General features: G+C 40.9%; 1 protein-coding gene across 2 annotated transcripts in view; it reads left to right on the top strand.

The window, feature by feature from the left end:
* LOC105472354 (lysine acetyltransferase 7) overlaps positions 1–25,326 on the top strand; it is a 41,089-nt gene that overhangs the window by 7,688 nt on the left and 8,075 nt on the right. The window contains exons 3-10 of one of the 2 annotated variants that reach the window (XM_011725510.2): positions 1,349–1,525; positions 2,938–3,177; positions 9,085–9,167; positions 12,837–12,926; positions 15,259–15,357; positions 19,536–19,646; positions 21,544–21,735; positions 25,047–25,136. In XM_011725510.2, coding sequence (XP_011723812.1) covers positions 1,349–1,525; positions 2,938–3,177; positions 9,085–9,167; positions 12,837–12,926; positions 15,259–15,357; positions 19,536–19,646; positions 21,544–21,735; positions 25,047–25,136 — 1,082 coding nt within the window. The remainder of the gene's footprint in view (positions 1–1,348; positions 1,526–2,937; positions 3,178–9,084; positions 9,168–12,836; positions 12,927–15,258; positions 15,358–19,535; positions 19,647–21,543; positions 21,736–25,046; positions 25,137–25,326) is intronic. The other variant, XM_011725512.3, reaches the window with a different exon arrangement.

Raw genomic sequence — 25,326 nt, 5'->3', positions numbered from 1 at the left:
TTTTACTTTTGGCCACATAGCTAGGTTTCTGGTTCCCCCACACTAGGTGTTTTCACATAAGATGTAGGATCCTTTTGCAAAGAATAGCTGCAGTGTTTATAGGGTAGTTGTGGTAAGAATCTAGTTTATTTTACATTTGGCTAATTGGTCTGTACTGCATGGTTATATACTCCCGGATTATAGATTAAAAGTCTCCGTAGTCATCTCTGTAGAGCGTAAGCTATCATTAAGCATGTCTGTTTATCAAAAAAAAAAAAAAAAACTAAAACATATCTATATATTTTAAAAAATGCTTTACTTTTAGCTTTGAATTTCTTTCATTTCCTTTGTCATCAGGTTGGAGATATAAAAGGGGGGCGCTGAGTGCCTCAGAATAGGTTTTTCCATCCAAAAAACTTAAAATGCTGCATTCCTATTTTACCTTTTTTTTTTTTTTTTTTTTTTTTTGAGACAGAGTCTCACTCTGGGGCCCAGGCTGGAGTGCAGTGGCCGGATCTCAGCTCACTGCAAGCTCCGCCTCCCGGGTTTACGCTATTCTCCTGTCTCAGCCTCCTGAGTAGCTGGAACTACAGGCGCCCGCCACCGCGCCCGGCTATTTTTTTGTATTTTTTTAGTAGAGACGGGGTTTCACCATGTTAGCCAGGATGGTCTCGATCTTCTGACCTCGTGATCCGCCCGTCTCGGCCTCCCAAAGTGCTGGGATTACAGGCTTGAGCCACCGCGCCCGGCCTATTTTACCTTTATGAATCTATTATGATTGTGCTAGAGAGAGTAATAAGAAAGAAAAAAATTGGCCCCTTAAGAAAGGAAATCAAGGCCGGGTTATTCTATTATCTAATATTCTATTATTAGATAATAATATCTAATTATTATTAGAAAAATAATAATTAGAAAAAGGGTTAGAAAAAGGGAAGAATGAGAGGATGCAGCTAATATTTACAAAGCACTGTGTACCACGGATGATGTTAAGTGCTTCACGTGCATTATCTCACCTATTCCTCACTACAATGTTATGAGGAATGTGCTACTAGTATTTTCCTCTTTAATAGGTCAGGAAACAGGCTTGGAGAAAATAACTTGCCCAAGATGCCATAGCTAGTTGGTATGAATCACATTCAGTCGTAATTCCAGAACCTAAACTATTAATGCTGTACTACATTACATCTCTATACCTGAGCTAGGCTCTTTTGCTTATATTTTATTTAATTAAATAGACATTTTAAGGATTTGTTGGATTTTTTGAAACATGAAGAGGAGGAGGAGGAGCTACATTCTAATAAATTATATGGATAGGAAGTAAAACAGATTTCCATCTTTTTTCTTTATTTTCTTTTAAAATCGGGATCAGATTCCAGTCCTGTTCGAAATTTGCAGTCTTTTGGCACTGAGGAGCCTGCTTACTCTACCAGAAGAGTGACCCGTAGTCAGCAGCAGCCTACCCCAGTGACACCGAAAAAATACCCCCTTCGGCAGACTCGTTCATCTGGCTCAGAAACTGAGCAAGTGGTTGATTTTTCAGATAGAGGTGAGTGGGTATGGTATGACTTAGACCTATCACAGAGCATCTGGGTGAATTTCTTTTTAAGGAGGGCTTGGGGCCACTGCAGGTAGATGCCTAATACTTCAGCTAGATGAATGCTGTTTGCTTGTTTCCTTTCTTATATCTTGCTGAGGACAGTTTGATATCAGAATATTCTCAAGGTCCAGAGTAACTGGAGTATATTAAAATGGACCTGTAATAGGAAAAAGAGACTGGGGCCTTCTTAACCACAGATGAAAAGGGCTTGAAGCAGACTTTTCTTATAGCCATACTTCTGAGCCCATTTATCTCCAAATTTCTTCATGCAGAGGTTACCGACTGGTGAACTACTTCTAGTCTGTCCGCATGGTTGGTTGGTTTGCTTGCACAGTGTTTAAAATTTTTAAAATTTGTTTCTAGTATTTGAAAACACAGTGATTTCATATAAAAACCTGGATTAATCATTTATTTTAAACAATGAAAAGATCTGGGAACACTAGGTGGCCAATCACCCATAGTAATAATTGGCTGGAGTTGAATAGTAGCTGTCCCCTTTGGATGGACAATGAGCTGTCTATTTGGCCTTGCTGAGCCCCTGTAGCCATTTGGTTTGCAATTCCTGATTTACAGTCTGGAATTTCAAGATTGAATTGTTAGACTACCAACAGGCTCACTCAAGAGTCTAAGTCCATTCACATCTTACACCAAGCCTGTCCAGTGTCATCAAGAAAGACAGTCACTGTCACTTATCTTCTGTCCTGTGTCTCTCCTGGAAGGGAAATGGGATAGTAATTGTTTTTGTGTGTGTTTTTTTTTTGGGGGGGGGCGGGGAAGGAGTCTCGCTCTGTCGCCTAGGCTGGAGTGCAGTGGCGCGATCTTGGCTCACTGCAAGCTCTGCCTCCTGGGTTCACGCCTTCCTCCTGCCTCAGCCTCCCAATTAGCTGGCACTACCGGTGCCCGCCGCCATGCCTGGCTAATTTTTTTTTCTGTATTTTTAGTAGAGATGGGGTTTCACCGTGTTAGCCAGGATGGTCTCGATCTCCTGACCTTGTGATCCGCCCACCTCGGTGTCCCATAGTGCTGGGATTACAGACGTGAACCACTGCGCCTGGCTGTAATATTTTTAAAATTTATTTCCATCCAGTTTTGATTATCCATGATTAGCAACTCAGGAGAAATACAGATAGGTGTAATAGGTAAAGTACAAATTTAATTTTAATTAGAATTTAAAGTTGCACAAAAGGAATGTTGTAGAAGTGCCTCTTCATTTTCCACTTAGCTGTCTAGCAGACAGGTAGCTGAAAGTTACTGGTTAAATCATAGAAAAAGAATCTGGGAAGCCCATAAACTCATCTGAATAGTAAACCTCTAAATAAATGAACCTCACTCATGACTTCTACCAATTGTTTTTGCTTTAGAAACTAAAAATACAGCTGATCATGATGAGTCACCACCTCGAACTCCAACTGGAAACGCACCTTCTTCTGAGTCAGACATAGACATCTCCAGCCCCAATGTGTCTCACGATGAGAGCATTGCCAAGGACATGTCCCTGAAGGACTCAGGCAGTGATCTCTCTCATCGCCCCAAGCGCCGTCGCTTCCATGAAAGCTACAACTTCAATATGAAGTGTCCTACACCAGGCTGTAACTCTCTAGGTCAGTGTGCCCCAGCTTCATGACATCCTTTGTTCTGTGGTTCTCTCTCCCAGGATCATCCAGAAATGTTTTGTGTTCTGTTGGGGTTTAGCTTCTTAGGCTCTTCGTGGTCATGTGCTGAGTGATAATGAGTTGCTCACTTGAATAAAAGCCTTTCTCTTCTTGACTGATGGTCCATAATAATAGACCTGGTTGTAAGGAAATTAACTATGATAAACAATTTAGTTTATCAAGAGCTTTTCCCAGTGAAAAATTCACTCCTTTACCCAGCAAAAACAAAAAAGACTATCTTCAAATATCTTATTGCATGGCACATAGCTCATACTCAGTGAGGACTAGTTAAGGGTAAGCTAGTACAGAATAGTGGTTGCGCAGCCATAGCTGTTAAGGAAATGAGGAAAACATTTCCTGTCAGGAGGCTGTGAAATTAAGAGTACACATGAGACCCTAGCCTTCTGTAACTTTAGTAGCTTTAGGTCTTGTGCTTTGTGTGCTTAGTAAGTATAAAGAAGATAAAATATTTCTTCTGTGATAAATATCTTATTTTCTTATGAGTTTTATCCCTTAGTGAATTACTTTAGAGATTCTTGGAGTGGTTTGAACCTTATTTGTGCACCTTCAGTGAGCTGAGGTGCGTATATTGGGCTTAAGCTTTTGTCTAGAGTTGGAAGAAGCTGATTGGGAGATAAGGGGTCTTTCACTACTGGGTCTACTTCTCAAAATTCACACTTTGCATGTGGCTATCAAGTTTGAAAAACGGTAGAACAGAGTAAGTTACTGCTTGGCAGGCCAACAATACACTTTCTGTAGTGGTTTTTTTGTTGTTGTTTGTTTGTTTGTTTTTGAGACGGAGTCTCGCTCTGTCGCCCAGGCTGGAGTGCAGTAGCGCCATCTTGGCTCACTGCAACCTCCACGTCCCGGGTTCAAGCGATTCTTCTGCCTTAGCCTCCCAAGTAGTTGGGATTACAGGCGCCCACCACCAGGCCTGATTTTTGTATTTTTAGTAGAGACGGAGTTTCGCCATGTTGGTCAGGCTCGTCTCAAACTCCTGACCTCATGATCTGCATGCCTCTGCCTCCCAAAGTGCTGGGATTACAGCATGAGCCACCACGCCCGGCCTTTTGTTCATTTTTATAGAGAGACAGGGGTTTCACTTTGTTCCCCAGGCAGGAGCGCAGTGGCATAACCATAGCTCACTGCAGCCTCAACTCCTGGGCTTAAATAATCTTCCCATCTCAGCCTCCCAAGTAGCTGGGACTACAGACATGTGTCTTGGCTTTTTTTTTTTTTTTTTTTTTTTTGGTCTTATTTTTTAGAGATGAGGTTTTTTCTGTGTTGTTCAGGTTGGTCTTCCAACTCCTGGGCTCAAGCAATCCTCTCCACTCATGCTGAGTAGCTGGGTCTACAAGCGTGAGCCACCATGCCCAGTGGTTTTCTGTAGTGTTTAATTAATTTGGATCATTTCCTGGTCTTATAGCAGTTTCTCAGATAATTTCAAACCATCAAAATGAATAAATACAGCAAAGTTCTCTTGAACTCCATACCAGTTGTCACTCAAAGAGGATAATTGTTTCAGGCCTGCATTGATTTCCTTGGAATAAATAATGAAAAACTAAGAAAGACAACATATTATACTAGTATAAGAGATGATGGCTAACGTGCTTTAAGAGTTGAAGGGGATCTACTTGCCATGCAGCAAGAAAAGGAATTTTCTTTTGCTTCTGCTTGTTACTAACCATTCGTTGCTAAATTGTTTCTTTTATGTACTATATTTGGTCATTCATGCAGTAAATATTTACTGAATATTGGTCATGTGCCAGACACTGTTTTAAGTTATGAGGATGTAGCTATGAACAAGTCAAAGTCTCTGCTCTCATGGAGCTTATAGTCTAGCTGAGGAAGGCAAATAGATAGATGTATAATATATCAACTGGAGGTAAATACTGTGAAGGAAAATAAAACTGGGAGTACTGAGGGTAGGATATTGTGTGCATACATACATGTATGCATACATATGTATATGTATATGTGACATGTATATATGTAGTTGGTTAGGAAAAGCTACTCTGATATGGTCACATTTGAGCAGAGACTTGCTGTTTGAATATTTTACAATAAGCATTATGGGTAGGGAGAACAGCAAGTGCTCTGGGCAAGAGAATAATTAACCAGTTTGAGGAACACTTAGAGGCCAATATACTTGGGGCAGAGTGACTAGAATGGAGAGGAGGAGGTAGGCGAGAATGGGGCCTGATTGTGTTATTTATGCCCAGGAGTTAACCTCTTAATGGGGTAGACCATAGGGTAAATAAAAAAGATGTTGCATTAGAGGAAAGTTTATTTGTATTTATTTGTTTATTTGTTTGTTTATTTTGGAGACAGTCTCATTCTATAACCCAGGCTGGAGTGCAGTGGCGTGATCACTCACTGCAACCTCCGCCTCCTGGGCTCAAGCGATTCTCGTGCCTCAGCTGCCTGAGTAGCTGGGGTTCACAGGCATGTGCCACCATGCCTGGCTAATTTTTTGTATTTTTTAGTAGAGACGGGGTTTTGCCGTGTTGACTAGGCTGGTCTCAAACTCTTGGTCTCAAGTGAAAAAGTTTACTTTGACTTTGGTTTTCATGTATTGGAACTTTGAAAAATATGAACCTGAGCTTCCAAAGTATCCTTTTTTTTGAGGCAGAGTGTTACTCTGTCACCTAGGCTGGAGTGCAGTGGTGCGATCTCAGCTCAGCCTCCGCCTCCCAGGCTTCATTGAATTGTCTCCCAAGTAACTGGGACTACAGGCACATGCCACCATGCCCAACTAATTTTTGTATTTTTTATAGAGACAGGGTTTCACCACGTTGCCCAGGCTGCTCCTGAACTCCTGGGCTCAAGTGATCCTCCCACTTCAGCCTCCCAAAGTGTTGGGATTACAGGTGTGAGCCACTGCACCAGGCCCCAAAATATTCTTGACCCTAGTCTATTCCTTAAGAATTTTATGTACTTGTGAAAAATTAAAGCTCTATAAGAAAGTTTGAAGTGCATTAAGTAAAAATTTCCCTTCACTCATACCCCCAGAACCGTGCCACAGATACAAAACTTCTGTTTGCAGTTTTCTATGAATGCTTCCAAGAAGTTTTTCTACATATATAAGCACACATATATGTACATGTATTTCCTTTTTGTGATTATTCATAAAAGGGAAAATAGGATACATTCGTTGGTTGTACATCTTGGATATTTTACGTTATTAGTATTTAGAGGTCTGTCTTTTTAAAAGATGCGGAGAATTTCATTGTGTTGATAGTTCATAAATATTTAAATTGTCTCATTGACATTTAGATTGTTTCTCATTTTTAGCTTTTTTGAACAATACTGTAATGGGTAGCCTTGTATGTACATATTTTGGTGTCTTTCTAGCAAATCTGTAGGATAAATTCATAGCAGTGGAATTTTTAGGTCAATAGATAAGCTGTTCCTTTTTTAACGTACATGGTAGATTGGTTTTCATTAACATGTAAAAGAAAACATGACCTGAATAAGTTACTAAGAAGTGTGGATATGCCCAGGCACGGTGGCTCACGCCTGTAATCCCAGCACTTTGGGAGGCCAAGATGGGTGGATCACCTGAGGTTGGGAATTCGAGACCAGTCTGGTCAACATGGTGAAACCCCGTCTCTATTAAAAATACAAAATTAGCCAGGCGTGGTGGCGGCGCTTGTAATCGCAGCTACTCAGGAGGCTGAGGCAGGAGAATCGCTTGAACCTGAGAGGTGGAAGTTGCAGTGAGCCAAGAACGCCCGATTGCACTCCAGCCTGGGCAACAAGAGTGAAACTCCATCTCAAAAAAAAAAATAAAAGAAGTATGGATACATAGTATCTGAAAAGCAAGTCTTGCAATTGTAATGACACTCCTTTATATACATATATATATTTTTTGAGACGGTCTCTCTATCACCTAGGCTGGAGAGTGGTGGCGTGACCATGGCTCACTGCAGCCTTGAATTCCTGGGCTTAAGTCATCCTGCCACCTCAGCCTTCTGAGCAGCCAGGACTACAGGCATGGACCACCATGCCTGGCTAATTATTTTTATTTTTGTAGAGGTGGAGTCTCACTATGTTGCCCAGGCTGGCTTTGAGCTTTTGGATTCACGTAGTCCTCCTGCGTTGGCCTCCCAAAATGCTGGGATTATAGGTGTGAGCCACTGTGCCCAGCTGACACTATGTTGTATATATGGTATTTGATCAGTGAGGATGGTTTTTCTGTCCGAGATAATTTTGCGGATCTCTAAAATTGCATTTTTTTTTTCTTTTTTGAGATGGAGTCTTGCTCTGTTGCCTAGGCTGGAGTGCAGCGGCGCAATCTTGGCTCACTCAGCCTCTGCCTCCTGGGTTCAAGTGATTCTCCTGCCTCAGCCTCCCAAGTAGCTGGGGTTACAGGCATGCATCACCATGCCGGTCTATTTTTTATATATTTTTAAGTAGAGATGAAGTTTCACCATGTTGGCCAGGCTGACCTCAGGTGATCTACCTGCCTCGGCCTCCCAGAGTGTTGGGATTACAGGCGTGAGCCACCGTGCCTGGCCCTAAAATTGCATTTTTAATAATACAGTCCCAGAGAAACGGTGGCCTGAATGTTCTAAAATCACCCAATCCCCAGTACTTGGACTGTTTTTTCCTTTTAAAGTTTATTCTATAAATTATGTTGTGTAAGCTTTAAACTCCCACTGTCTTCTTTACCCCAAATTAAATATATATATATTTGTAATGAAAGATGAAGATTTTTGTAGACTCGCTATTCAGCTTAGCTAACTTTTTATCCCGTTAGAATTGTCCTCTGAGCCCTTTCAGTCTTAGGTGTTTTATAAACCTTTTGGTTGAAGAGAAATATATAAAAAGGAAATAATGTTCAATTCCCTGTGTGTTTTCAAAAAAACCACATGAAAAATAGATGAATGAAGAGAAACCCATTTAAATAAAACAAGCTTTCGTGTATTGTTATTCCTTATGTTTTTCCGTCTTCAGAAGGCCTTGTGTTACTGCCTGTTTCGGGCGTGGTGGCTCATGCCTGTAATCCTAGCACTTTGGGAGGTGGAGGCAGGAAGATTGTTTGAGTCCAGGAGTTCAGGACCAGCCTGGGCAACACAGTGAGACCCATTTCTACAAAAAATTTTAAAATAGGCCCAGTGTGATGTGAGCCTGTAGTCCTGGCTACTTGGGAGGCTGAAGTGGGAGGATCACTTGAGCCTAGGAGTTCAAGGTTGCTTTGAGCCATGGTTGCACCACTGCATTCCAGCCTAGGTGACATAAAAATTTTTTAAAAAGTAAAAATATATGATTATAGAAGAATCCTAAATCTTTAAGCAAAACTCTGTTCTCCCTCCAAAAAATAAGTATTTAATCTGGTTTAAAGTTATGTAAATATGTTTACTTATATGATAGAAAAGGCCATTTCTTTCTCCATTTTTCATAAATTTATTTTGAGTATTGAAAGGGGCTAAATTCAGGTTGGATAGCATTGCACAGTAGAAAGAAAAGTACACTTATTATACATATGACCTGATTAATTTAGCGTAGGAGAGTTACATTCCACCAAAAGAAAGTGTTCCTCTTCATTGTCTTGTGCTTAATCACAAATGTTGACTTCATGACATTTTGAGATTTGAGAAGTCTAAGAGCAGAAAGAACTATGGTTTATATTGATCATACATAAGCATGTTCAAAGATAGCCAGATCCATCCTGTGGAAGAAAAGAATGAGTGCAAGTTATAGCCCTAGCAGCCTTACCTTTGGTGGATTCAGTCTGATCAGACATATATTTGATAAAAATGATGTAGCGAAAAAACAGGTTTGTTGTGGAGAAACATACTACTTTCTAAGCTTGTCTTCTTTCCTGAGATTGAGTTTTCCCTCCTTTAACAGGACACCTTACAGGAAAACATGAGAGACATTTCTCCATCTCAGGATGCCCACTCTATCATAACCTCTCAGCTGACGAATGCAAGGTAATTGTGTTCTCGTTTTTTCAACATATGCTTTTTGAGTGCTTACCATTTGCCAGACACTTTACTAAACACTGGGGATACAGTGGCCAATAAGATGGGCAGGGTCCTTGTTCTTAACGTTGTAATGGAGGAAACATAAAAACCAATGTGCTTTTTTAGAAAAAACTAGTTAAACAGACAAAAGAATTGTAATATGTTATGAATGATTTGAAAGAAATTAACAAGGAGATTATGAAACATTTGGAACATCAGCTGCTAGTGCATTGATATTTTCTATTGAAAATTGGCTTCGAAGACTGCTAGGGACTTATTCCACTAAGGAATAATTTGCATATTTTATTTGCATAAAATATGTGATCTTAATATTTATGCATTCAGTTCTCTTCTTGTAAATCTATGAAGTCATTTTGCTTTTAAAATCTTTTCATAATTCTTGTTCCTTTTTCTGTCCTTTTCTGTGAAATACTTTTTGTTACTCTCAGTCACAACTACTCTTGGCTAATTCTTCTTTTAAATTCTTGAAACATAGCTCCTAAATAACCTTTGGGATTTTGAGATAACGTATTTAGGAGTAGAAGCTCAGATCCTATTTGTATGTTCCTGTGTGGGTTGCTCTTCCCAAGGATGGAACCAAAGATCTAATTATGGGGAAGCAAGAGTGGAAAATGTTATTAATTAAATGGGTTGCTTGAGTAGTATTGGATAGGTTATCTAAGCTGGTTAGACCAAAGTATTATTGTTGTTTTTGTCATTACTTTGCTAATGATGCCAGGGTCACAGGTTTATTCCTGTCTGAGCCAATTTCATTGTGAGGAAAATTAGATTCCCTAGCTAACATTGATTTTCCTTGATTCAGGAATTTGTTCTCTTATTTACAGGTAGACTGCAGGGGTGAAAGTTTCTTTTATGTGGTTAGTCTTTCAGCAAACTACTGTACTTTCCGTGTTTATATGGATTTTAAGGTCAATGACCCTACTCTTATTTTTCTTCATTCCAAATCTTTTTATAAGCGGCAGTTCCTTCTGCTCTGTGTAAAAGTAAGTTGTAGATCTTCCCATTGTCTTCCCATTAGCCTGGGACTAAATCAAAACAGAAAAAGCTGTGCCCCCATCTGTGTCAGAAGCAGGCAAGTCTTTAGGTACTTCTTTCTCAGAAAATAACTGCGATCCCTGCTTGTTGAGAGTTGTTCTCTACCACTTGTCTCTAAATGTAATGATCTGATACTATGGATGGTTTTACATAAAAATCTTCTGACATGTCTTTTGCTTTTGAAATTGTTAGTTTATAACAATATGACTGTGTTAAGTTAAGCAGTTTATTTTAGAAAAAGAAAAATTTGAGTTTGGAGAAGAAAATTCTGATAAAAGGAAAACATTTCTATCCTGAATTTATCCTCTTTGTTTCCTCTTCTTTGCAAGAGGCATTAGGCTCAGCATAATCCATCTTTACTACTGGAACGTGTGCATGGAGGATCAGGAGAATTTCTGAGATGATATATTTTTATTACATTTAGAACTGTAAGTGGAAAGATTAGACAAATTCCCCACATTTATTAACAGCTCTAGTGTTTTTGAAGAACCTTCATATACGTGATTGCTCTTGAGTTTCCCAGGACACCCTTGCAATCAGTGATGTTACATTTGTATTCAGTCATATATTTCTGTAGCTGCATGTACCAAATACAGGTATCTGAAGATTCAGTGAATAAAAGACTGCATTTAAGGAGCTCATGTTCTCATAGGAGGAGGCAACATAAACCTTCAAATTAATAAGTAAATAATTTTGTGCAATGATAAATATTGTGAGGAAAAAAGACGAATGACAGAGTCTGTTTTGGGGGTGAGGGTAGGGATAGCCCTGCTTTTCCCAGGATGGTCCAGGAAGACCTTCCTGAGGAGTTGGCGTTTGATCTGGGACATGGATGATGGCAAAGAAGCAGTTGTGTAAAGATCTAGGAGAAAAGATACCTAAGTAGAAGGAACAGCAAGTGCAGAGGCCATGAGGCATGGCTAAACTGATGGGTTTGAGAGGCTGAATGAAAGTAGGTTATGTATGGCTGCATCTAGATCATAAAGAACCTTGTGGACTTTGGCACAGGAGTATACTTCTGTTCTAATAGAATGAGAAACATTTGGGGGGCTTTAACAAAGGCATGATAGGATTTCATGCACACTTTTTAAAACTGAAGGCTTGCTAACGTGGAGAATGGAGTGTGGGGGCAAGAGTTGATGCAGGGTATAAGGTGCTTGGGAGACTGCATGGAAGTTCAGGCAGTAATTGGTGGACTGGACTAGCTTTGTATCGGCAGCAATTCTAAGACTAGGTTGGATTCAGGATACATTTTAGAGGGGAGCAACCTGTTAGGCTTGCTGATTGATTTGATGTGAGGTGTGAGAAAAGAGAAGAATCTAGGATAACATTCAAGTTGTTGACCAGATCAGCTATTTAGACAGTATTGCCGTTTATTAATACTGGGAAGATTTGGGGTAGAGCAGATTTGTGGAGAAATGCCCGGCGTTCTGTTTTGACCATTCTGAGTTTTAGTGGTGAAGTGGAATAAGCAGTTGGATATGAGTTCCCAATTCCCAGATTATGAAACAGAAACTATTGAGAGCTGATGTCATTTGTCTGAGGTCATGTAACTACAGAGTTAAGTTTCCCTGGAGACTTGAACCCAGGTTTTCTTTTTTTTTTTTTCGAGACAGAGTCTCGCTCTGTCACCCAGGCTGGAGTGCATTGGTGCAATCTCGGCTCACTGCAACCTCAGTCTCCTGGATTCAAGCAATTCTCATGCCTCAGCTTCTTAAGTAGCTGGGATTACAGGTGTGCGCCACCACGCCTGGCTAATTTTTGTATTTTTAGTAGAGACGGGGTTTCACCATGTTGCCCAGGCTGGTCTTGAACTCCTGGCCTCAAGTGATCTGCCCATCTTGGCTTCCCAAAGTGCTGGGATTACAGATGTGAGGCACTGCGTGTGGCCAAACCCAGGTTTTCTTTTTTCTTTTTTCTTTTTTTTTTTTGAGACGGAGTCTCGCTTTGTTGTCCAGGCTGGAGTGCAGTGGTGCAATCTTGGCTCACTGCAACCTCCGCCTCCCAGGTTCAAGTGATTCTCCTGCCTCAGCTTCCCAAGTAGCTGAGATCACAGGCGCCTGCCACCATACCCTGCTAATTTTTTGTATTTTTAGTAGAGACAGGGTTTCACCATGTTGGCCAGGCTGGTCTCGAACTCCTGACCTTAGCTCATCTGCCCGCCTCAGCCTCCCAAAGTGCTGGGATTACAGGCGTGAGGCACCACGCCCAGCCCAAACCCAGGTTTTCTAATGTTTCCTTTGTACTTCCATACTCTATTCTTGCACTTCCTCATGCTTTTTTTTTATTTGTTGTACTTTGGGAAGAGTCCAGGCTCAGAGTCATCAGACATGATTAAAACCTTAGTGATCCCATCATTTAGCTGTTATCATTTCAACTTCTCTGATTCTGTTACTGGCTGAGAAGGCAGAATGTGAAGCTTGCCTTATCTCTTTCTTGTAGAGATTGTGATAATAAGTGTGAAGACACTTTGAAAGTAAAGTACAACATAAATCCAAGGCATTATCATTGTATTCTTATGCTTTAAGTAAACGTAGTTTTAGAAGCAGGTGGATTTATTGACGTTGTTGATGGTTGCAGGTGAGAGCACAGAGCCGGGATAAGCAGATAGAAGAAAGGATGCTGTCTCACAGGCAAGATGACAACAACAGGCATGCAACCAGGCACCAGGTATGGGCCTTGTTAAAGCGCTGGCCACTCATAGTTTGAGGTCCATTTCTTGGATCTCCTCTATAATTGTCTTCAGGCATGTCTATGGCCTCATTTCCTGTGATATGTCTTCCAGATGTACTTAGAATCACGTTTCTTTTTCAAACAGTAAATTTTCATAAAACAAACACTTCTACCTTATGAAGGAATCATGCTATCTGTAGTAATAGTAGTAGTACTAGTAGTAGTAGTAGTAGTAGTAGTAGTAGTAGTAGTAGTAGTAGTAGTAGTAGAAGAAGAAGAAGAAAATTCTGATTATTCGAAAGATTACACTTGCTGCTTCATTTCCTCACTTGGCATCCTTTAAGACTATTGTAGCTTGCTTTCAAACCTCTCCACTCTGCTAGCACCTTTCCAAGGCCACCAGTGACTTTTCCCCAGCATTTGACACTCGCTGACTGTGTTATTTTTCTTGTACTTGTCTCTTCCCTTGGTTTGTAGGGAGCATCCTGGCTTGGTCCTAATCCTCCTCCTGCCTCTCTGAACATTCCTGCCACATTGGTTGCACTTAATTCCTTGTTCTTCCCTAAATGCCTTTGGTCTTCACTCTTGCTGTTTTCCTGCCTGGAACACTATACCTGTACCGAGAAGAGATTGTATTTTCCTTCAAGGCCTGTGCAGTTCTCAGCTGTTGCAGGAATTTTTCCCAAATTCTCTCCCACCGTTAATGAATTTCTTCCTCATGTATTACCATTGTAGCGCTCTCAAAATATGCCTTTGTGTCTTTGTGACATACTGTATTTTGTTCATCATTTAGGTGTCTGTTTTTGCAGTTAGATTAGGTGGATAGCAGAGATGTATGGTGATAAGGAAGAAGTTTGGCTTTGGAGCCAAACAGATGTGAATTTGAATACTGATTAACTCTAGCTATGTTGTCCTGGGCAGGTCAGCTAACCTATTTCTTTGTTAATAAGAAGAGGTGAATAATGCCTTCCTGGCAGGGGAGTCAGCTAAATTATGTATGTAAAACACCTCTACTCAGTGCTTGGCAGGTAAAAAGCACTCCATAAGTGGTAACTACACTTTTCTTCATTGTCTATCTTGGGTGTTATTTTATTTTATTTTATTAATTTATTTATTTTTTAAACAGAGTTTTCACTCTTTTTGTCCAGGCTGGAGTGCAATGGCGCAATCTCAGCTCACTGCAACCTCCGTCTCCCGGGTTCGAGGGATTCTCTTGCCTCAGTCTCCCAAGTAGCCAGGATTACAGGGGCACGCCACCACGCCCAGCTAATTTTGTATTTTTAGTAGAGACGGGGTTTCACCATGTTGGCCAGGCTGGTCTTAAACTCCTGACCTCCAGTAATCCACCCACCTTGGCCTCCCAAAGTGCTGGGTTTATAGGCGTGAGCCACCGTGCCCAGCCTTGAGTTTTATTCTTACTCAGTTTTTCTATTTAAATGAATGTATATAAATGAATTTTTGTATCACTGTTGATGAGATCAATAAGCATTAATTGGAAAACAGTTCTTGTTGCTTTGGTGGAGACGTCCATCCTTAGTTTATGTTAATAGTAAAATAAGTTTGTATTCCTGAACCTGTATTTAACTGACAGTAAAGGTGGTGGGGTGGTGATAACCTGATTTGGAATTTTTAAATTGCCATATTCATGAAAAAATTAGCTGGGCATGGTGGTATACAACTGTAGTCCCAGTTACTTGGAAGGCTGAGACAGGAGGATGGCTTGAGCTCAGGAGGTAGAGGTTGCAGTGAGCCATGATTGTGCCGCTGCATTTCAGCCTAGGCGACAGAGCAAGACCCTGCCTCAAAAATAATACAAATGAATAAAATAAAATTGCCATATGATTTGCAGTGTGGCTAGAACATTTCTAGGTTTTTTTTCTCTTTACATTTTAAAAAATGTTTTGGTACCTTCTTTTTTTGTTTGTTTTTGAAGAGTCTCGCTCTGTCTCCCAGGCTGGAATGCAGTGGCGTGATTGGCTCACTGCAACCTCTGCCTCCCAGGTTCAGGTGATTCTCCCGCCCTCAGCCTCCCGAGTAGCTGGGATTACAGGAGCACACCACCACGCCTGGCTAATTTTTGTATTTTTAGTAGAGACGAGGATTCACCATGTTGGCCAGGCTGGTCTTGAACTCCTGCTCTCAGGTGGTTGGCCCGCCTTGGCCTCCCAAAGTGTTGAGATTACAGGCGTGAGCCACCTGGTTGGCCCGCCTTGGCCTCCCAAAGTGTTGAGATTACAGGCGTGAGCCACCGTGCTGGACCTTGGCACTTCATTTTGAAGCTTAGCTTTTATAAGCAGTTTTCTCTCAGTTTTCTCCTTTTTCCTTTTAGGCACCAACGGAGAGGCAGCTTCGATACAAGGAAAAAGTGGCTGAACTCAGGAAGAAAAGAAATTCTGGACTGAGCAAAGAACAGAAAGAGAAATACATGGTGAGGAAAAGTTAAATATTTAATGAGCATGAACTCCTGCTATCACATTTGATTCCTTTTGCTTTCTGAGCTTGTGCCTTTCAGATTTGCCATTTAGTATGCTCTACATGTGAATACTAAGTGACTCTTCTATGGCACTTAGAGTTTATTTCATCCCCTAAAACTGAGTTGTTGAGAGTGGAAACAGGAGGTCTTGGGAAAATGAAATACCATTAGAATTTAGATTTAAAAAAATTTGAACCTCTGGTTGTTCATAAATTTTACTTTCATCTTAAAGGGTTAAATTTACCCACTAGAACACATGCCATGGCACTAGAAACTTATGTATGAAGAAAAGTAGTCAACCTTAATAGTAGGCTGCTTATTTTAATGGAAAAATAGATTTCCTCCATGATTAAAAGGTATTAATCGGGTGAATATTCTATAATAGATATTCTTGTAGTATTTTAATATTTTTTTCTAATTTTAGAAGTAATTATCTTACATTTGTAAGATAATTTGGAGTGATTAAGCAAAGTATATGGAAGAAAACAAATCCTACCACCTAAAAATAGCCACAGTTAGTGTTTTTGGATATATCCTAGCTTTTTCACAATCCCTTATTTATGTAATTGCCTTCTTACTGTATGTAGCACTTTGAATTCTGTCTTTTCACTTAAACGTCTTTTTTTTTTTTTTTTTTTGAGACTGAGTCTCACTCTTTGTCAGCCAGGCTGGAGTGCAGTGGCATGATCTCAGCTCACTGCCACCTCTGCCTCCTGGGCTCAAACAATTCTCCTGCCTCAGCCTCCCGAGTAGCTGGGATTACAGGCATGTGCCACCACGCCTGGCTAATTTTTGTATCTTTAGTAGAGACAGGGTTTCACCTTGTTGGCCAGACTGGTTTCGAACTCCTGACCTCAGGTAATCTGCCTGCCTCAGCCTCCCAGAGTGTTGGGATTACAGGTGTGAGCCACCATGCCTGGCCTTAAACATCTTTTTTTAGGAAAATATTTTATTATACATGTATTAATACATGCTTACTACTGAAAATACCAAAAATATAGAGAAGAAACATTCCAATAAAAAAAAATTGTCCTTCAAGATACAAACCACTGCTTAACATTTTTCTTTTTCTTTTTTTTCTTTTTTTTTTGAGATAGAGTCTTGCTCTGTCACCCAGGCTGGAGTGCAGTGGTGCAGTCTTGGCTCACTGCAGCCTCCGCCTCCCGGGTTCAAGCAATTCTCTGCCTCAGCCTCCCGAGTAGCTGGGACTACAGGCACCCACCACCACTCGTGGCTAAGTTTTGTATTTTTAGTAGACACGGGGTTTCACCATGTTGGCCAGACTGGTCTTGAACTCCTGACCTCGTGATCCACCCACCTCGGCCTCCCAAAGTGCTGGGATTACAGGCGTGAGCCACTGCGCCCAGCCTTTTTTTTTTTTTTTTTTTTTTTTTAGTATTTATTTATTTTAAATTTTAGATAAGGGGGTACATGTACAGGTTTGTTACATACATGTGTTGTGTGATGCTAAGATTTAGGCTTCTATTCATCTTATCCTGTCACCCAAGTAGTGAACATAGCCCCTGATAGGTAGTTTTTCGACCTTTGCCTGCCTCCCCACTTTTGGAATCCTCGGTGTTTATTGTTCCCTTCTTTGTGTCCCTCTGTACCCAGTGGTTAGCTCCCACTTATAAGTGAGAACATGCTGTGTTTGGTTTTCTGTTTTTGTGTTAATTTGCTTAAGATAATGGCCTCCAGCTGCATCCATGTTGCTGCAAAGGACATGATTTCATTCTTTTTTATGGCTGTTCTTTTAGTTTTTTTCTGACATTTTAGTTTTTTTCATAGAATTGGAATGTTTTCTTATTTAGCCATTAGAATAGATTCTTAAACGTAGGGCATGTGAATACTTACTCAGGGCATGGCTTCACTAAGACAAAAATATGCCAGACTGTGTATAGATGACCCTTTGTATCCATGGATTTTGTTCCTGTGGATTCAGCCAACCATAGATCAGAAATATTTGGGGAAAAAAATGTGCGTTTGTACTGAACATGTACAGACTTTTTCTTGTCATTATTTCTGAAATAGTACAGTATAACAGCTATTACATGGCGTTGACATCACGTAAGTAATCTAGAGATTAATTCAAGTATACTGCTGGATGTGCCCTGGTTATATGCAAATATGACATCATTTACATATGAGACTTGAGCATCCATGGATTTTGTTATATGCAGGAAGGTTGGGGGGCGTTCCTGGAACTCTTCCCCTAGGGATATCAAGAGATGACTGTATTTACTTTTTTTTTTTTTGAGACAGAGTCTCACTCTGTCACCCAGGCTGGAGTGCAGCAGTGGTGCAGTCGCAGCTCACTACAACCTCTGCCTCCCGGGTTCTGGGTTCAAGCAATTCGCCTGCTTCAGCCTCCCAAGTAGCTGGAGTAATAGGCGTGGGCCACCACACCCAGCTGATTTTTGTAATTTTAGTAGAGACAGGGTTTTGCCATGTTGCCCAGGCTGGTCTCAAACTCCTGACCTCAAGTGATTTGCCCATCTTGGCCTCCCAAGGTGCTAGGATTACAGGTGAGCACCTGGCCTATATTTACTTTTTTGACAGTCATCACTGTCTTAAATGATAATTTGACGAATAAGTCCACATAGGCCAATGTGAGATGGGTTGTGGGGTGAATTTGTAGTTAGACCTTTACACCAGACTGTTGGTTTGTAGAGTGAGGGCTTTAGTAGTGGGCTGTAGGGTACCAGGTTGTTTGCTTGCCCCAGTCTTGCTCACTGTTTCTATCTGCAAACTGGTTAGAAGAGTAATAAGACAATGATACTGTATATTGAGTGATTAGTACTAGGCACTGTGGTTGTGATGTTCCTTTGATCTTTTAACAGTCCGGTATGATTGGTGGTATTTCCCGTATTTTATATACAGGAAAACTGAGACTGAGAGAGGTAACTTGCCCAAAATCATACAGGTAGAAAGAGTGTCTGAAGTAAAAGTTCCTGAAATTTTTAACCTTAACAAACATCTGCTCTGCTTTTCAGTAATTTGGGATAGGTTAGTAGGACCCAACCTCCTTGATTAAAATGCTGGCTAGGATTTTTTTCAAGCTTTTTTTTTTTTTTTTCAGTGTTCCTCAAAATAGAAGAAATAACTAATGCTTAGAACCCAAATCTTAGATGTTAAGGGTCCAAATTTAAAAAGATTCACAGCAGATGGAATCAGATTAACCAGAAGAAATTTTAATAGGGATAAAGATACTGATAAGTGGTGTCTTCATATGCTAATATGTGTGTGAAATCTATAATGTTTTCCTGGGATAAGCCGTCCACTCCACTTAACTACTATTATCTCCTATTCTCTGGATGGGAGGTGGAGCCTAGAACAGAGTGGGAAGGGCTAAAATCAAAGGCTTAAAAGGGAAGTTTCCTTTGTAGAATCTCTTTCCTGGAAAGGATTCTTGTAGTGACTGCCATGGTAAGATTGGGAAATTATTTTGAGACTGGATTATTTTCACGCTTTTAATTTTCTATGGCTTTTCCCTGTCTTATTCTTGCTTAATATTTAGTAAGGCATTTTTTAGAGTCCAGCCTATTTTTCCTGAGCATGTGGACTGGAGTTTGAGGGTAGCACGCCTTTTGCAGACAGTGTAATGGTGGCTGGAGCAATTCAAGTGAAAGAAGTTACAAAGGACTACTTCATCCAGCTGCCCCTGCCCCTCCCTTCCTGCAGATTTTCTTTTGAGTCTAAAATCTTAGACACTAAGGCTTAGAGAATCTGGTTTTTGTGTGTTTTGTTTTTAAATCCGGGAGTATCCACCAAAGCTCCTTCCATATCTCAGGATTCTGGGAATTTGTAGTGTCTCTGGGTTTGTGGTACTTTATTTATTTGTACTGTCATGCACATTTTTACATGAAGGAATGGAGGCATAGAGTTCTGATCCACGAAGAAATAGAATGAAGTTCCCTTCTGGAGGTGTGGGAGCATTTCCTTTCCAGATTCACTGGGGTGGGTAGTGGCATTAATCTGATGAGTATGTCTTGTGCTCAATGCCTAGCACCTAGTATGTAGGCACTAAATAAATAGCTTATGGTTGTGTGGTTTGCATGGATTGAAGTGAAACAGATTAAAAAGTTCTTAGAAGCAGAGAGTATCAGAGTGTCATGCTCTGGTTATTTTCCTAGGAACACAGACAGACCTATGGGAACACACGGGAACCTCTCTTAGAAAACCTGACAAGTGAGTATGACTTGGATCTTTTCCGAAGAGCACAAGCCCGGGCTTCAGAGGATTTGGTGAGTATTAAAACCTCCAAACTGAAGACCACTTGTGAAAGGTGCTTAGAATTGCCAAGAAAAATGATTGCAAATCAGTTTGGTGGGAATTAAATGTACCTTGCTTCTTGAATCTCTTTCCCTCTCTTCCCAGCTGTCCCTTTTTGGAGACTAGCCTTTCCCTTTCAGATTTAAAACAAATCACCCCTCCTCCCTTCCTTTTTTTATTCCCTTCTTTCCACCTCAGCTCCCGGAAGTACCAGTTTGGCTAGAGCTGATGAGGCTGGATAAAACTATAGGCTCCCCTTTGTCTCAGCTGGGCAATTTGCAATTCTGAGAACCTGTAGCCTAGGAGAGACTCATCTCTGTTGTTTTCTTAATCCCAACAGGAACTCCCCTTTTGCTAGGTTTCCTCTGCACTAAGAATGAAAATAACAGTGAAGGGGAATAATGGAAAAGGCTGTTGTCAGATGTTTTAGAGTTAATCTTTGACACAGTCAAGTTTGATACATTGGTTGTCCATTCTGATATTTATTTAGAGCTAGTTTATACTGAGTTGCTGTCCTAGGCAGAATTTTTAACAACTTTGCTTGAAGAAAATTCTGGTGATTGAGTTTACCTCTGATATAACAGATTAAATGTGTTCAGGGAAGCTCAGTTTTTAAAGTGAATCTCATCTTCACCCCCTTCCCCCTTGTATTAAAAAAAAATTGTATCAAATAATAGACTTGTTGAAAACTGGGCGGAGGCAGGGTTTGCTGGCTACCCTTGGCTGGAATGGGCAGTTCCTACTGCTAGTTTTCTCTATCCTGTTTTGTCATGGAGCATTTCTGAGCTAGCGTTTCACAACTTTACACCTGGTTATACTTACAAATTATAATATTTTTGTAGCCAACTCAGAGTCACTGAATTTTCTTTTTTTTTGTCTGAGACAGAGTTTTGCTCTGTCCCCAAACTGGAGTGCAGTGGTGCCATCATGACTCACTGCAGTCTCGACCTCCAGTGCTCAAGCGATTCTCCCACGTCAGCCTCCTGAGTAGCTGGGACTACAGGCATGCCACTACAGCCAGCCCAGAAATATTTTCTGCCTTCTAGAGTTTAGATTCTAGAATTATCATGCACATTTCAAAAATATTTTTTAAAAGGCCTACTTTTTTTTCTAAGTGAGCATTGTGGATATATGTCACAGAGATTCATATAGCTTTATAAAAGTTTCTGCAGATAAGGCAGATTCTAAATCAACTTTTCTGTTTAGTTTTAGAATACTTTCTAAGGGTGGGCAGTTTGTATCTGTGATGATTTTCTTTATAATTCAGTTTGGTCTAGGCTGATAATAATGAAGTTTCCAAGGTCTCATTCTGGTGAGGCCCAGAATGTGGGAGGTAGCAGAGAACCCCTCTTTTGAGACCTGTGCTCTGAGCAGTATGGGCAGTAAGTTTTCTGTATGCCTGCCTGATTTTTCATGTAGCTCTCTTTAATGTAAATTCTCATAGGTAGAAGCCAAATCTGTCTGATTTTTTTTATAGCCTAGCATGGTGGCATGCACATACGCTTTTAGAAACAAGACAATATTTATTTTTTTAAAACAGAGTCTCGCTCTGTCTCCCAGGCTGGAAGTGTGGTAGTGCGATCTCGGTTCACTGCAGCCTCTGCCTCTTGGGTTCAAATGATTCTTCTGCCTCAGCCTCCCAAGTAGCTGGGATTACAGTTGTTTGCCACCACACCTGGCTAATTGTTGTATTTTTAGTAGAGATGGGGTTTTGCCATTTCGGCCAGGCTGGTCTCGAACTCCTGGCCTTAAGAGATCTGCCTGCCTCAGCCTCCCAAAGTGTTGGGATTACAGGATCCATTGTGTCCTTCCTGAAAGCAAATATAATAAATTCTAATCCTCCTTTGACTTTTGATTTCTTGGCAATAGGAGAAATTAAGGCTGCAAGGCCAAATCACAGAGGGAAGCAACATGATTAAAACAATTGCTTTTGGCCGCTATGAGCTTGATACCTGGTACCATTCTCCATATCCTGAAGAATATGCACGGCTGGGACGTCTCTATATGTGTGAATTCTGTTTAAAATATATGAAGAGCCAAACAATACTCCGCCGGCACATGGTGAGTTGTCTTGGGTTCCTCTGCCTTGACCATGATGACAATAAGCTGTAGGATCTCTAGATTTTGCCATAGTGATTGCCTCTGTTCAGGCACCTTCTCAGTGGTCCTCAGCAGTGGGATGAAGGCATAGGAAATGGAAGGCCACAGCTTAAGGTGGGGTGTAGAGCCTGAGGCATGGCTTGTGCTGGGTGCCACCCAAAGCAGCTGAGGGCCCTTACCCACATCCTGTCATGTACGTCTTCCTGTCTTTTGTTCTTACTGTCTACTCCTCTTCATTTCCTCCTTGGAATATGAATTATCTCTGCCCACAGGTTTTGTGTGTCCCAAACTAGATGAAAATACAGACTTCATTAGGCAGAGCAGGGACAGCATGGCTCACCTTCATATCCCTAGCAACTAGTGTGGACAACTGATGCCCAGGAAATATATGTTGAATGGGTACACTTACTAATATGTAAGAGTGATCAGCCTGTGACAGATTATGAAAGTAGCAGAATGGGTTCTTTGGTGCCTTCCTCTCTTTTTCCTAATAAAGCAGGTATAAGGAGTTGAATCCGTTATTGTTGACAAATATGTTTACTAGATTTTTTGCAGCTTCAAAAAAAAAAAGCCATTTCCCCCACCCCCTCTGTTATGAAATAAGAAGTTTTGTCTTAAGGGATATTTCTGCCATGGAGCAAGGGAAGGAGTAGAGATTAGATTAGCCTTTTAGGCAGAGAAGCCTTTTTCTTGTTTTTTTGTTTGTTTTTTGTTTTTTGTTTTTTTTTTTGAGACAGAGTCTTGCTGTGTTGCCCAGGCTGGAGTGCAGTGGCGCGATCTCGGCTCACTGCAACCTCCGCCTCCCGGGTTAAAATGATTCTCCTACCTCAGCCTCCTGAGTAGCTGGGACTACAGGTGCACACCACCACACCTGGCTAAGTGTTGTATTTTTAGTAGAGACGGGGTTTCACCATGTTGGCCAGGATGGTCTTGATCTCCTGACCTCGTGATATACCCGCCTCAGCTTCCCAAAGTGCTAGGATTACAGGCATGAGCCACCGTGCCCAGCCCTTGTTCTCATAATCACAATATAGTTTGGCTCTAAGGCCTTGGGGGTGTCTCTTTTTCTTTCCCCTTCCTATTTTATTTCCCAGGATTTCCATATGCTGAGCATCTATGACCCAGTCTTCCTGTGATTTCTGTCTTTATACTCTTCTCCCCAGTTTGGTTGGTGATACTGCTTTTTTATGTTCCCAGTTCAGGAGCATGTGGTCTGCAGGTTCAGGGCCCAGAACTGTTGCTTTGACTCAGGTTCTGCAGGCCCTGGCACACTTGACTGCATGGGGCTAGAGTCATGGAGGGGAGGTGATTGGCGGGGATTGGTAGAGATACAGTGTACAGGGAATGATGGGGTCAGAAGGAGGGGCACTGACACAGATGGCAGTTCATGGAGATAAAGTAAAATGGTTTTACTGTGTGAAAGCAGGTATTTTTATTGATGTGCACTGCTTACCATTTATGCCTTTTTTCCTTTTTGTTTCTGGTTGTTTAGTGACACTAACCGATGAAATAGCTAAAAGGGCAAGAAACAGTAATAGAAGGAGAAAACAAAGGGTCTGAATAAATCTGAGGATCGAATAAACATTATGAATATTTGAAAATCTTCCATATTATATGGTATAAAAATCAGATTTCAGGAAATTCCTATTTTATTCCATGCCTGTTCTTATTCCCATTGCTTCAGGTGTGATCACTGAAATGAAATGGTCTTCCTTTGGCTTGGCTTCTGTTTCTAAACGATAATTGTTACATGAGTTTGCTTATTGTTGGGAAGAGCCAGCATGAGTAAAGGGGTAGAGATAGGAACAAACTACAGATGGAATTTTCTTGGAGGGATTCCAGTTAATAAATATTTGGATTTACATATGACAAATTGGAACATGCTTCTTGAGTTGACAAAAAGAGTTTCAGTAAAATTGCTTAATAGAAAGTGTTTAATGGGCCAGGTGCGGTGGCTTACACCTGTAATCCCAGCACTTTGGGAGGCTGAAGTGGGAGGATTGCTTGAGGCCAAGAATTTGAGACCAGCCTGGGTAAAATAGTGAGACTCTGTTGCTTCAAAAACCATTTTAAAAATTAACCAGGTGTAGTGCCACGTGCCTATAATCTTAGGTACGTGGGAGAATCTTTTGTGCCCAGGAGTTTGAGGCTGCAGTGAGCTATGATCGTGCTATTTCAGCCTGGGTGACAGGGTGACACCCTACCTCAAAAAAAAAAGTTTGTGTATCTATACTTTTTAAACACTTTTTTTTTTTTTTTGAGACGAAGTCTTGCTCTGTCACTTAGGCTGCAGTGCAGTAGTGTGATGTCGACTCACTACAGCCTCCATCTCCCGGATTCTTTTGCCTCAGCCTCCAGAGTAGCTGGGATTACAGGCCCCCGCCACCACACCTGGCTAATTTTTGTATTTTTAGTAGAGGTGGGGTTTCACCATGTTGTCCAGGCTGCACTCAAACTTGTGACCTCAGGTGATCTGCCCACTTCAGCCTCCCAAAGTGCTGGGATTACAGGCGTGAGCCACCGCGGCGTTAAACATTTTAAAATGTAAACCTTTTAAAGAATTCACCTAACAGCAGAATGCAGCTGACTGGCTGCATTAAAACAATTAGCACTTGAGAGTTAGGAAAAGGGGGTACTTCATGCCTCCTTGTGGCCAAGTGACCCTAGCTTCCTGCTGCTCAGCTAGGCTGCTTGCTTTTTTTTTTTTTCCTTTTTTTGCCACAGGACTTTCTCTTAATTTCCTTATATAACTAAGGCAATGCAGTTGCAGGGGAGAAGGGCAGACAGGTAATGGTACATGGTTTTTATCATTGTGAGTGAGTTTTCTAATCTGAACAAAAGAAGACCATAATGGTTAGGTGGTAATGAGAAGTTATGGGTAAAGGTGAGAGTAAAGTACTTAGCCACCCTAAGCTGCTGGAAATAAGCTGCTTAAGAATTTCCTGTTGGCTTGAGGCATAATAAGCAAGGGTATTGTTATTTATTTGACCTTTATGTAGTGGGTGATTTTAATCTCCTGGGCTAAAGCAGTGCCAGAATGTAATCCAGAGTACTTGTTCCAGATTGCTATAGAAGTGTCATAAATATATTCAAATGACTTTGGAAGTCTTTGTTTTATGGAAAAAAAATCTGTGTTTTACAGTATGTTCTCAACTTGTCCAACTGTCCTGTAGCTCAGTTAATCCCATTTGACCTGTCATTCCTTTTCCCTTTTGAGGAGCAGTCTTGTTGGGAGGCTTTGGTTCCCTGATGTGAATTTCATTGTCTCGCAGGCCAAATGTGTGTGGAAACACCCACCTGGTGATGAGATATATCGCAAAGGTTCAATCTCTGTGTTTGAAGTGGATGGCAAGAAAAACAAGGTAAAAAGTGGTGGCTTTAGAAAGGAGTTGTAATGTTGGATATTCACAGGTTTCAGAAGGCATGTGTTTTTTCTCCATCATACCTTGTGAAGGACATAGAACTCTTCTTTTGCCAAAATACACAATATGTTTCATTAATAATTATGGTATATTTGTGAATTTTAGGCCTTTATCTGTTTAGGAATCAGTG

Source organism: Macaca nemestrina, chromosome 17 (genome assembly GCF_043159975.1).
Source record: "Macaca nemestrina isolate mMacNem1 chromosome 17, mMacNem.hap1, whole genome shotgun sequence".
NCBI classification, from domain to species: domain Eukaryota; kingdom Metazoa; phylum Chordata; class Mammalia; order Primates; family Cercopithecidae; genus Macaca; species Macaca nemestrina.
Note: the sequence above shows the minus strand (reverse complement) of the source record. Positions and strands in the feature narration are given on the sequence as shown.